The sequence below is a fragment of the Cynara cardunculus genome (assembly GCF_001531365.2).
Source record: "Cynara cardunculus var. scolymus isolate 2C chromosome LG 10, CcrdV1, whole genome shotgun sequence".
NCBI classification, from domain to species: domain Eukaryota; kingdom Viridiplantae; phylum Streptophyta; class Magnoliopsida; order Asterales; family Asteraceae; genus Cynara; species Cynara cardunculus.
The window spans coordinates 15,652,358-15,669,205 of NC_037537.1; the positions used below are offsets into that span (position 1 = coordinate 15,652,358).

Here is a 16,848-nt window from a genome sequence, read left to right on the forward strand (position 1 = left end):
ATTTTTAGCTAACCAATCCATGCCTATAATTATATCAAATTTCTTTAAAGGCAAAGGAAACAATTGTATATGCACTTCACACCCTTCTATACTTATAAAGCATTCTTCTATTCTTTACTTAACCAAAACTTCACTATCGTTTGCTGTTTCCACAATCAGATCTTCACTTAACGCTTTAGATTCTAAATGTGCGCAATTAACAAATGATGGTGACACAAAAGAACGATTTGCACCCGAATCAAATAAAACTTAAAACTTTGGCACCTACTGAATTAACGAGGAATGTACCTGTAACCACTTCAGGGTGCTCTTATGCCTCGCCTCTCGTCATCTGAAAGGCTCTCCCTCTTGCAGACTTCCCACATCTTATCTTTCCTCGACCACTTGAATTAACACGATTATCCATTTGTCCACGACCTGTTGGCACGTAACCAGGTCCTCGGCCTCCAGAATATCCAGATTCCCGTCCTCCAACAAAACCAAACCCTCGACCCTTTGCTTGCGGACAATCGACATTTACATGTTGAGATGAATTACAAGTAAAACACCTCCGCGTCACCCGACAGTCGCGAGCTATATGTCCTGGTTCCTGGCATTTAAAGCATACTCGAGATTCTGTATTGCAATTTCCCTGATGTATCTTATGACATCGGGTACATGCCCTATCAGCAAACCTTGAAACTGGTCGATTCAAACTTTCCATAAATCTCGGTCTACAGAAATCAGTTAATGTAGCTTCCCCATTTCTTTTCTCTCCAGCTTTCTCTTGTGGTTGTCGGTTAATGTCTTGCTCCAGAATTTCAGCAGCATCAACTGCCGCTTGAAATGTTGTCGGATTATTGGATATCACATATTTTCGAAGATTCGACTCCAATCCCCATATATACTTTCTTACCTTACTGTTTTCAGATATAATATAGGCTTCAGCAAACCTAGATTGTTCCATAAAAACTTCTGTATACTGGCGGACTGACATGTTTCCTTGCTCAAGACGAAGGAAATCGTCTTCCAACTTTCGTACTGCAGCTTCAGGACAATATTGTATTTTAAACTTAATCACAAATTCTTCCCACAACATGGTCTTCAAAATGTTCGGATCTGAACTGGACAGAACTTTCCACCAGTACAAAGCACTTGATCTTAAACAAGATACAACAAACATGACTTTGTCCTCTTTTGCACTTTTACTGATTTGCAGACTCAGTTCTATTTCTTTAAGCCAACACATAGCTTTAACAAGATCACGCTCACCAGAAAACTTGGGAGGTTTACAAGCAAGAAACATTTTGATATCTCCTCATTTTTGTACTGAGGACGAAGTAAGGGGTACAGATATACCAGTTACCGGTGTACTAGCTCTGGCTTCCTCCTGATAATCGGAATTTCTTACCACTTCTGGATTATTTTGGGTTGTACGCCCCAACAAATTTACCAAACTTTCTTGGAACTTTCCCAACTCTGCTGCCAACATTTCCTGGGTAATATATCCGGGATCAGGAACATTGTGTCCACCCCTTGTCCTTCCTCTTCCATGACCAAACATTGAACTTTCTTGAGCCGACAGTTCCTGTTCTTGTCTAGTACCTCTACCTCTTCCTCGACCCCTGCTACGACTTCGCGTTTCTATCGTCATCACATTCTCTGGGTCCTCTCTTTGTGTTACGTTTCTTCTTCCCCGACCTCTTCTATAACAAGTAGAGGTCTTTTCTGATTGATCGGGATTATCTGCCATTTCTCAATGTATAACTCTTTCTGTCACATTTAACCACACATGATTATTCTCATAATCAAAACATAATAACACCTTTATCCTCAAGTCTATCCATAACTCAGATTATATCAATTATATATAATCTATCTTTCTCATAATAGGTTCAACTATAACATATTCCCCATGTTCATAGTCACAGTGAAACCTATTATTATAACTTCCACACCTCTAGTTTAAGTCTAAGTATTTTGCAAATACCCAGATCTCTTAAATTAAGACTCTGATACCAACTATAACAACCCATAATTTCCACCATACAGATAATCCACATGATATTACTCATAACACAAAATGTAACATCGTTTACAAAATACAGATTAACAAAAACTTTATTTGATACATTTATGAGTAACTAAAAGTCATCAATTCTAAACTTTTCCCTTGCCTCTATCTTGTGAGGTATGATGACCTGCAAAACATGTTAGTCCAACAACTGAGCGTTAGACCCAAAAGGTCTAGTGAGTGTATATAACTCATACCAACAACATACTTTCTAAACTAGCAGTTTAGAATCAAACATGTATATCACAAACATTTTATCTATATCTATCACATATCTTTTCATCTCTCTCGCGGTTACACCGCCATTTCATCTCTCTCATGGATACACCGCCATTTCATCTCTTTTGCGGTTACACCGCCATTTCATCTCTCTCGTGGTTACACCGCCATTTCATCTCTCTCACGGTTACACCGCCATTACATCTCTCTCGCGGTTACAACGCCATTACATCTCTCTCACGGTTACACCGCCATTTCATCTCAAAAGCTTCAACACATTAGCCGGATTTGAAGTCCGGTCAACCTTGTCCGGATATGAAATCCGAACAATTACTTAGAGTAGAAAAAGATAAATCGGACATGGCTTGAGCGGTTTAGCTCTTAATCCGGTTAACACTTGGGCGGTTTAAGAAAATATCCGGACAACACTTGGGCGGTTTAAGAATAAACCGGTCAACACTTGGGTGGTTTAAGGAGATATCCGGACAACACTTGGGCGGTTTAAGAATAAACCGGTCAACACTTGGGTGGTTTAAGGAGATATCCGGACAACACTTGGGCGGTTTAAGGAAAATATCCGGTCAACTCTTGAGCGGTTTAGATGAAATCCGAAAAATATATGAAACATAATAAACCGTTTCAAACAATTACAATTGTTATACCACAATTGATACATCAAAGCATAAAACACTCACCTTATAAAAATGATCGGATTAAGTCTGTTATTTATCTTCAGCCTTTTCTCTCAATATGCAGAAAATTCATAAAAACAACCTCCTCTTCTTTTAACATACACTTGCTCTTTATAGCAAGTGTATGACCGCCCTTCAAAAGTCGGCTAACACACACAAAATCTCACAATCCATCATACACACACAAATATATATATATATATATATATATATATATATATATATATATAATCCAAAAATCTTAACTCAAATCTCAAAACCTGAATATTATAGCATGAGTTATGGTTATGTTGAAATTTATAAGAGGTATAACTTATTATCCCAAATGTATAATAGTTAAAGCTTGTTGAACATCCACCATGTGTAATATTGAAAATCAAATATTTTAATTTTCAAATTACACTTTTTGCCCTTGTAATTATATAATTTACTTTATATCACTTACATTTTCATTTTTCATTTTTACCATATTAACATAAATAATATAATATAAACTAAAATACATTAAAAATAGGTTTATTTATTTTACGAATTATATCATTATGGTCGTCTCGTCAATAACTTTAAAATGAGACCAATATCAAATATTTTTTGATTTACTCGTATTATTAAATAACATAAATACGTAATGAATTGTTTTTAAACTTACATTTTATACCTTATAGTTATTTATTTAATTTATTTTATATCCCTTATTTTTCATTTCTAATTTTACACCCTTATCTATACATCTCTTCATAACCAACCACCTCCCACATCTTGGAACATATCCAAAATCAAATCATTTTAAAATTTTAAACTACACTTTGTACCCTTATAATTAGTTACTTAATTTATTTTATATTTCTTATTTTTTTATTTTACACTCTTACTATATTAACATAAATAATCGTATATGAGCTAAAATACATTTAAAAAATACGTTTTTATTTTTATAAATTATATCATTACAATCGTCTCATCAAATCTTTGAAATGAGTCTAATATTGAATATTTGTGTATCGAATCATACTATTAAATATCATAAATACATAAGAATTAATTTGTCTTATACTCGAGTAAACTATGATTTTCGTTCTTGTTGTTTTGAAATTTCATTTTTCATTTATATGGTTTGTAATTTATTGTTGTTTTCGTCTTTTTTATTTAATAAAACCATTTTTTATGAATATCAAGGATGTAATGCTCTTTGGAGTAAGAGTCCTTATAAATGGAATATGTAATAAAGTTACATTGTCATCCACTGCTACTAAATCAAACCCCCCCCCCCAACCCATTTATGTTAAATTGGTGTTTGCTGTTGGACCTAATAAATTAAGCATATGAACTTTTTTATTATTCTGTTATTGTTTATGCTAAAGTAATTAAATATTTTCGATGCAATTTTTTTTCTTCATATTTTTTGTCCTTATGGATTTACCTATATCTATATTATCTATACCATATTAAAAAAGATTAGGTTATGATTATCTTGAATTTTTATGAGGTACAATCAATTAAGGATATTATACAGCTTTTAAAGCTTACAACCTTCCACGATCTACTACCAAATCATTTAAATTTCAAAATTACATTTTATACCCTTAATTATAATCAGTGATTTTATTTAAATTATATCCCTCATTTTTTCATTTTTTATTTTACATCATTATCATGTTGACATGAATAATCGTATATTTGTACTATATTAAAAAGCAAGAGTTTCAATTATTCTTGAATTTTTAAGAGGTACAATTAATTAAGAATATTGTATAAGTTTTTAAAGCTTACAGCAAATCATTTTCAATTTCAAAATTACATTCTATACCCTTATAATTAGTTATTTCATTTACCTTATATCTCTTACTTTTTCATTTACACTCTTATCATATTAATATAAATAATCGTATATGAACTAAAATGCATTTTAAAAATACGTTTTTTACAAATTATACCGTTATAATTGGCTCGTCAATACCTTCGAATTGAACCCAATATTGAATATTTTTAGATTTAATGATACTATTAAATATCATGAATATCTACAAATTAATCTATATATCTATATTAAAGGAAGAACCAAAATGTTGTTCAATGAGAACCTCTCTATCTTTTTTTTTTTCTCATTAATTTTATTTATTTTTAATATACAATCAACCCATTAGTTTTTAACCCTTTCATTTTCCTACATTTTTAACTCTGTTTTCATTATTTTGTAAAGGAAATTTGAATCCACAAATATATAAAACTATATATAATTTTATTTACATCAATACATGCATATTTTTAATTACATGACAATTGAAAAAATAAATCATCAAAATCAATCAATATCTCAATATAAATATTAATAATATATTAAAGTAATAACCAAGATGTGGTTCAATGAGAAGTTTTCATACATATAATTTTTTTCTTTATAAATGAAATTACATAAACAAGTATTTTGATTTACATCAATGCACATATATTTTTATTTACATCAATGCATATATTCTTTTATATACATAATGATTTAAAATGCATTATATGTTATATCAAACTATATATATATATATATATATATATTAAAGGAACAACCAAAGGTACGTAAATGATGTGACACAATGAGGTTTGAGAATTTCTTGAATCTTGGTTTGTGGTGTTAAGTTGATTATCCCACATTCATAGAGGGAAGAAAGTTTCACAAATACTATGAGTATATAAAGAGGAGATGATATGTTGAAGTTTGAAAGTTTGGGTTAGTTAAATATAACTTCTAGTCACCATCTTTTTTAGGAAGTTGGTTATCTCACATTAATAGATAAAATAAATTTTGAAAAATGTTAGTAGTACAAAAAAAGAAAATAATTAATTGAAATTTGAAAAGTTTTGGTTGGTTAAACTTAAAATTTAGTCATTCTTTTTCCAAAAAAATAGAATCTTTGATTAAACTAATATAGTTGAATCATTTTAGCGCAATCATTTTTTGCAAAAAAGATGTATTTATTTGTTAAATATAACCAAGTGTAAGACAAATGTTAGTAGTATAAAAGAAGAAGATAATTAATTGAAATTTGAAAAGTTTTGGTTGGTTAAATTTAAAATTTAGTCACTTTTTTCAAAAAAAAAAATATTTGATTAAACTAATAGAGTTGAATCATTTTAATCCAATCCTTTTTTGCAAAAGAGATATATTTATTTGTTAAATTAAATATAACCAAGTGCAAATGATGGGTACAAGTCGACCCCTAGTGAACCCCAAGCCTGGTTTGGGCGAGGCCTCAAAGCCCAATGAAGCCAAAAATTTTGGGGCACGTCGGGCTTAGACCCAATCCAAAGAGCCTGATCAAGCCCTTTATCAATCCCAAACCCTGAGCTTTTTTTATCATCGTAAACAGGCATGGAAGGCCCGGGCTCAGGCCCAAAAAAGCTCGGCTCTTATGAATCTCTAAGTCACCATGTATGTAGATCTTGATCTCTACAATACCAACTACCAAATGATCAAGATGCAAGATGGCCCAAGTACTAATGGGTCATTGCCCCAAAAGTACTTTGGTTACCCCCAGAACCCATCTGTTAGGAGGTCAAGGGTTTAAATATCACCGAGGTGAAAAATACGCATGAGTATTTGTCATATATAAACATCATATACTTCAAAAAGAGAAGATAGTCCAAGTACATTGAGATGCTAGGTAAGCAACTTTTTCTATAATACACATGTATGAAAAGCTTGCAAACTACGCACCGAGCGATAGTATAAACTACAACGTTACTATCAGCCAATGCATAACATACAAGTTCACAATGCATGAAAAACGAAAGATCTTAAAACAAGTGTTGGAAACAGATGTAAGGTGAAATCTATCGTATAAGAAAGAAACCACGAAGGTATAAGACTCTACATGAGGAGCTTCGACATCGTATGATGATGACTCGTTCCTTTATTATCAATCCTGTAAGCAACAACCATCTTCTACTTCCTAAGAAAAGACCATGGACCTGTGCCTGTGCCCATCCTGCAAATTGAACTCACAAGTTATCAATAAACCATCAAAAGATTTGTTCTACAATCGGTGTTCACAAGACCACGTCGATAAGTGGTTCATGGTTCATACTAGTTGGTGTTTGTGTTGTTGCTCAACGAGTGCATGATTGTGACTCATTTTGATCCAAAATCGTGAAAAGGGGACAAGGGAATAAAAAGATCTGATATGATCGGAAAAGGTTACCTCCATATGCCTGCAATAGCACGTAAGCCCATGAAAATGGATAAAGCGACCCATATTCCGAGAAAACCACCAGCTTGGAACAGAACGAATAGTGATCCGATGCTCCCTATAGCCACTAGGATCTAACAAGATGGAAATTCAGATAAACATAAGCCGACATAAACTTAATGCAGATTAAAATGTTGTTGTTCTTAAGTAGTAAATGCTAACCATGGAATACGCAGAATAAGCGAAATCGGATGCGCCAAAGTTAACTCCATCGAATACGAATGCTATTGAATTGATTGGTTGTGTGCCAGCAACGAACTGATTTGTGGGAAAGAGAGGGGCAGGGAGATGAGATGGTGGTAATTGTTAAAAAAAAAAAGCAATCGAAAAGGATGTTGGTTAAGAAAGATGGATGAGTACCGGGACACCTATGGTGATGATGTGTTTAACATTTATGTCTTTTGTGAACACCCCAGATCCATATTGCAACCCGAGTCCAACAAGAAGAGCTAGTCCCAAACCCATTACAAATCCCATCTGCAAATTACAACATCTACAATTTTTAATGTGATCTACTACACACACACACACACACACACACACACATATATATATATACACGATAAAGAAAAGTTAGGTTGCTAACCGATTTTAGGTTGTGAACTTGGGGACAAAAGAGAGTACCACACGTGTCCTCGGTGTCCACATTCTTCATGGATAAGGAAGGTGAACATTCATGATGAATGATGCACAATTCATGATCAATGATACACTATATTGGTACACCAATCACGTGAATGATAGACATTCATGATGAATAACCCATGAACGTATGGGATATGCGGCACGCTCTCTCCTTTGGCCCCCAGTTCACAACCTAAGACAGCTTTGCAACCAAACCCGACTCTATATATATATATATAAACATATGATAGAACTATGATAGCTACTCTTTATCTGTTACATATGATTTTGGACTTCATTTACTATTCTTCTTATGATTGTACTTCCAAATTATGTTTGTATGGATATCTATTTGTTTTTATTTGATATTCGTATGTAGTGTTTTCAAGAAAATTAGGAAAATTTATTGAATAACTTGTTAAAATGGTGGATTAATGGGTTGGAAAACTGGATCAAAATATTGGATGGATCCAATTAATAAGCAATTGTAATATCCAATGGATGGATCGATTGTCCAAAGTTAATTGAATTAGATCTGTTGACAAAGTCCCACATCCAATGGAAGATTAAATTGAATCGGTTCCACCAAAAGCCATTGAATTTCAATCGTTGAACACCACGAGCACATAATATGTGATAACCATACAACGCAAACGTACCTGTAATACTCGAGCTGCTGTTGCTGTTGCCTTCTCATAGTTCTTCTCAGCAAATGATGAAGCAATTATCGCCTAGAATATTCCATGGACAAAAATATCAACCAATACTCACCTTAACAGCAATGTACAAACTTTCAAAATTCAAAATTTGTTATAAAGAACAAACCAAACCATCGAGGTTTAGAGAAACATGTACATTATGCCTAACACACATTGGTGGGGGAAAAGAGGGGTTGAAAGCATTTCGATAGACTATCATATAAATCAAAAGGCATATACCTGTCCAGCAACTGCCAAACCATCAGCAAGAAGTGAAGACGTTAACCACACCTGTAAGCAAATCTGGAATGCAGCCATAGGTGTGGCACCCAACCTCGCAGCCAATGATGCAGCCAAGGTCACACAGATAGTTGCTGCTATTACCTTAAACAACAATAGAAAACCTGTATAGAAAGCACCAGAAATACGTTGGAACTTGGAATGTGAACACCATCGACTTAATTACATAGCACAAGTGTAATAGGTTTATCATGTTCCATAGAGTAACCAATTACTAAAGCATGAGATCAATTTTCCCAAATATAGATAGCATTAATTCTCGCATACCATTTTTAAGAAACCGGCTGAACTGCAAAGCTTTGACGCTTGGAGGTAGTAGGTCCACTTGTTGCATCAATTTGACTAACAGAATTATTGATATTAAGTACCTGCAAAAAGTTGACAGCATTTAGTCACAAGAACAGAATTTCCAAGAACTCATGAACCGATCTGTTTCAAAGTTGAATGAGTGAAAACAAATATAATGCACAAATCTGATGGATGGATAATTACTGGGAAAGAACATGTGCAATGGCTGCGCCACTGACTCCCAAATTGCAGACAAAGATAAGAATTGGATCCAAAATTATATTGGCGACATCTCCTGCAACTGCATTTGAACAGGTAAATATGTTGCATTATTATGCCGAAAAAAGTAGTTGGATCATCAATTATAAAGAAACGAATGAAAGATACAAGTGATGTACCAGTGGCATATAAAGGAGTTCTTGTATCCTTGAAACCACGGAAGACACCTTGCATTGCCAAAGAGAGAAGGACTGCCGGAGCTCCAAGTGCACGTAGGGTCAAATATTTATGTGCGGGTAATAGCATCGGAGAACCCTGTTTAATATAGAAAGAGCAGAGTCAGAAAAACATTATGCTATTCCAAAACACCATAAGAATGTAGATGCTTACGGATTTCACGCCCATTAAACTCAAAAATGGTTCTGCTAAAAGTACAAGTAGTAGTGTTTCAAGAAGACCGAGAATTGCACCAAGCAGCAATGCGGTTGAGGCTGAAGGGATATTCCGCTTTAGTTTTTTGAGCTTTGACTTATTTGAGACGTCAGTACTGGTCATATGCTTGCATGGGCTTGTTTTGAAACCTGATCAACAATAAGACCAAGACACCCACAAGATCATGAATACAAACTTTTAACTTGTGCTGTAGAACAACAATGTCAAAAACCCAAGGGTCATTGGCCCAGTGGTATCCAGGTTAAAGGTAAATCCTAGCCTCCTTCGAGGCCAAGGGTTCAAACCTCACCAAAGGTGAGGAGTGTGCGTAAGTATTTTCCGTATATATATATATATATATATATAGGTATATGCACACACTTATAAAAAAGCAACAATGTGAAGAAATGAATAAGAGAATGATGTTTTAAATTACCATGGCAACATACCATTTTCTGGTGCCAACCCCTTTATCTGATCCTCTTCTGTCGAACCATTTTCCAAGTTTTCAAGGTTGACATCATCTTGTGTTAATTCTCTTGTCTCCTGTTTATTCGTAGAAGCCTTCTCAGTGTTCTGAAGTTTCATTGCTTCACTGTTCATTCTTTCTAAACTCTCTTCCTCGGCAACAAAGGAAGTTGTAATACTAACAAGTGGGAATATGGCTACTTTTGAAACTTGATTGAAAATAGCAATAGATACTCCAACAGCCGCAATTTCCACCGGGCCTATACAAAAGCATCAATATTTAAGGTATTACAAATTGCAATCCTACACGACTTCAAAACAGTTCATAATGTGATATACCCTAGGTCAAATAGTCAAAATATGGTAGGCTGGTACAAGTGACTGTAGCATTAGTACAACTAGCTGAAGCATGGGATCTAAGTCGGTGAGTAGTTTTTAGTATAAATAGAGGGTATTGGGGGTGGGCCTCTCAAAGCCGAGAATGTCCTCTCAAAAGCTATCGATTAGTTTTGTAGTTGTTTTGGGCTGTAGGCCTGTCAAAAGCCGAGAATGTCCTGTAATCAGTTGATATGATTCCAATAGCAATCACGTATTTGATCGACACAGTGCGTATCATAATGGATTATGGAGAACCATAAAAAGGAGATTTATGTTAAACCATAAGTACATCAACGAGTTCCTCTTGATAACTTAGGCAGATACTGGTAACATTGTAAAGACATGGTTCAACAACTATGTTATGCTACAGGCACGGGAACTAAATCAACAGTTCTCTTATACTTTATACTCCCTCCGTCCCAAAAAAAATTGTTCATAATGAAAAAGAGACACAATGTGTAATTATTACACTTTTTAATCAACCAAATGACAATTTTACTCCAAATAATGGAGGGAGTAATGAATTTCTCCATTTTATAATTTAAGTATAGAATTGGAAAGGAGGCATTTACTTTTGAAAGTGAACACATATTTTGGGACAAGCTAAAATAGAAACGTGGACACTTGTTTTGGGACGAAGGGAGTTATATTTATCAAGTTTTCTTGATTTTCTTGTATTAATCATGCATGGATACCATGAACACGCGATGAAAATAATATAATGTCAATCACCAAGTACAGAAAAACATGCGAAACATTATGCATACATATAATATAACAACGGCAGGATCAAATGAACTAAGAAGACATACCTATACGACCAATGAATGCAGTATCAATTAAAGAAGCAAGAGGATCAGCAGCTAAAGCCATGGCTGCAGGTACAGCAATAAAAAGTATTTCCTTTCCAAGAGCGTCCATCTTGAGGACCAGCCTACAGAACCATTTCATATGACCATAAGAACTCCAACAGTTGATTAACTGATTCCAAATAGAAAAACAACATACAAGCTCATAAAACAGTACGGAACTTCTCTAAATGATATCTCATTCTAGTAACCAAGAAATTTCTAAGCTCAACTGCAATCTAACAACTATAGCCTTCATCGGTCAGAACACCATCAGCAACAATATTGTTGTTTAAAGTTCATTCCAACCAGAAACAAAATAATTCTTAACACAGACTATATACCATGTGAAGAAAATACCTAAGATCTTTGAAGAAGACAAAGATCGGAAGATTCCGTTCTCTTTGTGTTTGAAGCACAACACCACCTTCAGCCATAGTATGGAAGAAGGTATATACGTAAAAATTGCAAGATGGTGAACAGGAAAACCTTCAACCCTCAACCTGCAATGTTCAAAACCTGTAGGATGCATACATTACAGTATGTTAAGCATAATAAAACAGATGAATGAATTATATCAGTGAATATGGTTTTCCTACTAACATCCCACAAGAAGTTGAATGCCAAAAGTTTCATGAAAATTGAGAAAAAATGCGTGTGAAAGGTCCTTCAATCAATACAAGCCACAATTCACTTGAAGAACTATTACAAACCTCTATCAGATTTAATTAAAGAATTACAGCATGTTCATTTAAAGAGTTATAATAGCAGGACAAGCCTCCCTCAGATAAAGACTAAGAGAACCATGATTTCCAGGTTCACTAGCGATTATGATGCATGTAAGTTAAGAGATAAAAAGTACACCTAGTCCAAGTTTGGTTTTGTTATGTTTCCAAAAGCGTTGACCACAAACAGAACCTTATATGTCATGAAAAGAAGATGACTTGCTTAAGTCACAGGAATAGGATAAGCATTTTTTTAGTTTAATCAAGTTCAACATAAATCACAAGCTCATTGAAATGTCATTGAACCAACTAAAGAAGCTCAACCTTTGGGGGTAGCTCAACTAGTCAAGCCTTGTTTATTGTTTCATATTGGTCACCAGTTCGAGTCCTCTCAGGGCCACCGCAGGTTTTCTCAATACATTGGATTAGTGTAACGTCCAAGACCAAAGTACCATGCGTACCCAATAAGCTCCTAACCAACTTAAAACTACGGTGAAAATTATTGGTAGGCCACAACTTTGTGCTTATACGGAGCTCACAAATCTCATTTTCTATCCATGTAGGACGGTTGGATGGTGACATTTGTGTTAGTCCTAAAGTTATTTCTTCAATTTAACTTACATTTACCACGTATCAATTATGACCATGGTTGTACTGATGACTTGTGATTTCAAATCCTCAAAAAGGTACACATTATTTACATCTAGAACAATGGTCTTGGTCAATCAAGTAAACTATATAGAATGAAACCGACTAGCAATTCACTAATCACGGATTAGCCTGCACGCCATATAATAGTCCCTCAGATAACACCATCCCTAAAGCAATTCTCAACTTTGATTTAAATACTCCAACACCCGATTCAAGAAAGTCGTGCCAAACGTTATTAATATATCAATTTCTACGAAATTAAAGGAACAGAAACATCAGAATTAGGGGAACCCACAGATTTGCATAAAGTAGATTAAACTATAAACAAAAATTCATACTGCACATGAAATAATGGATGCTTCCAAGAACATACCCACATAACTTGCTCAACATTTTGTAACCATGGAACCTGGTCCTTATAATTGTCCTCCGTCTACCCTTTTTCCATGTTTCTGAGATCCAAACACATGCGATCACTCTCTCTACTTTATCTCTCTTATCCAGCATTGTTACAGGGAAATTGAAAATGGAAATAATTGGATAAAAGAAAAAGGGAGACGTGAAGAATAGTATAAAGATGAAATTAAGTGTGATTTTCGTCAAATCTTTGAGAGTTGTTGTCGTAATTGGGAATCAGTATAAATCTGAACTAAGTTTGGGTGATTGTATGTGAATTTGTCTTCATTTAGATAAAGAACAATCACTCGAATGAAATTTCAGCAAGAAAAAACCCTAACAATAGTATTCTTTACGTTTTCCTATAACCTTAGGTTACTCTTGAAGCTTCAGGAAACATGAAAACAATAGGGGTGCTTGAAAATCGAACCAAAGAAGCGAAATAATTCAATCCGATGTGGTTGTAAGGTTATATTATTATTTGAGCTCAACTTAACGATCAATTTGATATTTTTTTAATTTTTTGGATTTAATATGATAGTTGAATTTCTGTTAATATATATATTATACAATTACACTATCATATACATTCTTTATATATATATATATATATATTCAATCTACAACTCATTCGTATATATGTTTAGTAATCGTGAACATAAATATGTAAATTGAGAAAATTAACTGAATGCAATATATGTAAGAAGTATAGATAAGTTGTATCAAATGGTTGATTATGAAAAAAAAATTATAAATAGAGAAATAATATATTCAAGGTTAGAAGAATATTTTAATATACCAAAGTATCAAACCGACTAACTCGACCAACCCGTATGGTTTAATTTGGGTTGGGGATTAAGATTTTTTCAAACAACAAGCATTAGCTTGGGTTGTTCAAACACCCTTAATATGCATAATAACACTTTTCTTCAATAAAGTTTCAAAATTTTAAAATAACCATCATTGTTTACAAAAACATATAGATTTGGTCCCTCAATTTAACGATCGTTAAAAAATCTGTTTAACAAGGGGCATTTTTTATTCTTTGATCAATTGTTTTGGCTTTTAACCAATCAAAGTCAATCTTTTGATTTGGTTTTTATAGTTTTTTTATTAACTTGGATAACTAACTCGTTATACGAGCCGACTAATTCTAGGACGACCACCCGCTTCGTGGGTAGCCTAGAGTCATCACATTTGAACCTCCGTAGCTACAAGGGGATTTTTATTCCTTCTTGAATTCTGATTGATAAGAGGTGATACTGAAATCTGAACCAATAAAAGGTATTTGTTTTTGTAAACTAATTATTGTCTGAATTTGTTCAAATTATCTATTTTACCGATTAGAAATTTATAATGTTAAATTTATAGATAAATTTATACAATTTCATATATTTATTCATCATCATTATGAAATTTATATTTAAATTATATAACTAGCATTCTTTTAAACGAAAATATGGCATTAACGATATTTGTCACATTTAAATCCTATTAAAATACATCAATTGAGAGATGTAAGGATCGATTTAAGAATAAATTGAGAAAAATGGCCAATTAAGGTTAATCGATTGAAAAATGTCGTTGTTAAAAGTTTTTAGAACAATAAGAGGCGAATAAGATGTTTGTTTACCTATTACCAGATAAGAGGACAATAAGATATAAGTCTCTTTAAAGAATTGAAAAAAATAAACAGTCTGAATGATCCTACCTTTTAACGAATCATACATAAGAGATTAATAAAAAAAAAAATTTCAAAAAACAAATAAGGCCTATGCAAACTGAGTTATTAACAGAAATGAAATTTTAAGTAATGATTAATAACTGATAGATAAAAAAAAGTAAAATAGACAGAAAACTTATAATAAAGTTGTAAAAGTTAAATTACAACCAATCTTTATTAATATCATGCATGTAAATTCGGAAATAAGTATTAAGAAAAATATTAAAATAAATATGTATTAAAAACAATATCAAGTTTGATAATTTATAACGATGACAAGAACAAATATATATATTTTTTTTATTTTATTTATTGACAAAGAAATTTTTAGATCATTTAAAAGTAAAAACTACAAGGGGGTATTTAGTTAGATGTATTAAATAGTAATCAATGAAAAAAAATAATAAAAGAAACTGTTTGGTTTTCTATAATATAAGAAGCTCATTACTCCAAAAGTCCAAAATTTCATTCCTGGTTAAATTGGTAGAATGAAAATTCATTCCAATTTTCATTCTCTATCTTTTTCATTTTCATTCCTTAGTATTAGTCAAACAGACCCTGAAAATTTATAAATGACCCAAAAAGTATGCATTAACATGTGAAAATAAGAGAGAATGGTTTACGTCATACTAAAATTTTAAGGTGGTTGTTAAACAAAATATTGTTTAATATCAACATTAAACAAGAATACATAATTATATTTTAAATAGGGACATTAAATTTTTTAAGGAGATATGTTGCTTTCAGATAGAAAAATACATGTAGGAACGTTTATTAATGCAACAGTACGCAATTCCTAACCACGAACTTCAATTGTTCTAGCTTTCCCTTGCTTTTCCTTTATTCAATTTTTTTTAATTTTGTGTGGTTGATGGTGTATGACGTGATGTTTTATTAAAACAAGGTGGTCCTTGCGTTTGCGACTTCCATAATTTCTCTCTTTTTAGAAGTGTGTATAACATTTTTCTTCAGTTTCTTATGAAAATCACACGATTTGTGCATTGTACACCTCATATTTTGAATCAAAATTGATACAAAAAATTCAGGCATAAAAGATTACTATAGAAAGGTAAAATATGTACAATGGGCAGAAAAAGAGGTAAGATTTTCGAAAGGTTTAAAAACCCATATTCCTAAACTAAGGAGTCGTTTATCAAACACTTACTCGATAAGTACTTATCGGTAAAATTTAACACTATCATTTACTTACCCGAGTAAGCGTTTGGTAAACGACTCATAACACTTTATTCTAAAGACTAAGAACACCTTGGTCCATTACAATCTGGGACTATTTAACTTAAGCTTTTGGTTCATCAGCTTCCGACCCTATTAGAGGACAAAATAAAAGATAACCAAAATGATATATGAGTCACAGTTACACCAAGGAAAAAACAGAAATGAGGAGGAAATGCATGATGCTGATATGAAGCGTGTCAAGTTGAGCAACTACCTATGAACACGAAGAAGTCTTGTAACTAAAAACATATCAAGATCGTATAAAACGATTATAAAATATAAACTATCGTTTTTTAACTGTATCCATATTTATATCAGAACCACAAATAATTACCAAATATGGAAACTTTGAGACACAAAAATGATTAGAATAATTAGAAATGAATGGAAGGAAGGAAGAGAAACCTACCTCTATAAGACTTGAGAGCTCACTTCCCCTTTGGTGTTGATAAGCAAATGAGTTTGGTTTTTAGGTACCAAAACTCTCTCCTTCCAATTGGCTTCAAAGTGCCTTCCTTCAATGATCACTCTTTCCATTCTCCACTATATATATATATATGTATATATATATATATATATACATATATATATATATATTAATATATATACATATATATATATATATTAATATATATATATATATATACACACATATATATA

The 16,848-nt window shown here is 32.8% G+C and overlaps 1 protein-coding gene across 3 annotated transcripts; it reads right to left on the reverse strand.

Annotated features, from left to right (window-relative positions):
- Window positions 1–6,563: 6,563 nt before the first annotated feature.
- On the reverse strand, window positions 6,564–16,708 carry LOC112520329 (protein DETOXIFICATION 43-like). 3 transcript variants are annotated; one of them, XM_025128675.1, is made up of 15 exons: window positions 16,598–16,677; window positions 13,207–13,285; window positions 11,818–11,976; window positions 11,422–11,543; window positions 10,213–10,491; window positions 9,722–9,912; window positions 9,511–9,646; window positions 9,317–9,413; window positions 9,092–9,192; window positions 8,765–8,928; window positions 8,486–8,557; window positions 7,563–7,679; window positions 7,365–7,460; window positions 7,155–7,276; window positions 6,564–6,941 (listed from the first exon to the last, which is right to left on the reverse strand). In XM_025128675.1, the coding sequence occupies exons 3-15, from the start codon at window positions 11,892–11,894 to the stop codon at window positions 6,899–6,901; spliced, it is 1,617 nt and encodes a 538-aa protein (XP_024984443.1). In that variant the 5' UTR covers window positions 11,895–11,976; window positions 13,207–13,285; window positions 16,598–16,677; the 3' UTR covers window positions 6,564–6,898. The 3 variants fall into 3 exon arrangements, with proteins under 3 accessions (XP_024984443.1, XP_024984441.1, XP_024984442.1); XM_025128673.1 differs by lacking the exon at window positions 13,207–13,285 and having other exon boundaries at window positions 16,598–16,708; XM_025128674.1 differs by lacking the exon at window positions 16,598–16,677 and having other exon boundaries at window positions 13,207–13,553.
- Window positions 16,709–16,848: the final 140 nt, after the last annotated feature.

Excerpts from the sequence above, each read along its gene's own strand:
- LOC112520329 (XM_025128673.1), bottom strand. The coding sequence starts at position 11,894 with ATGGCTGAAGGTGGTGTTGTGCTTCAAACACAAAGAGAACGGAATCTT. Across the intron at positions 9,913-10,212 it reads GGGGTTGGCACCAGAAAATG|GTTTCAAAACAAGCCCATGC; the intron begins GTATGTTGCCAT and ends ATTGTTGATCAG. Across the intron at positions 7,277-7,364 it reads CTTATTCTGCGTATTCCATG|ATCCTAGTGGCTATAGGGAG; the intron begins GTTAGCATTTAC and ends CCATCTTGTTAG.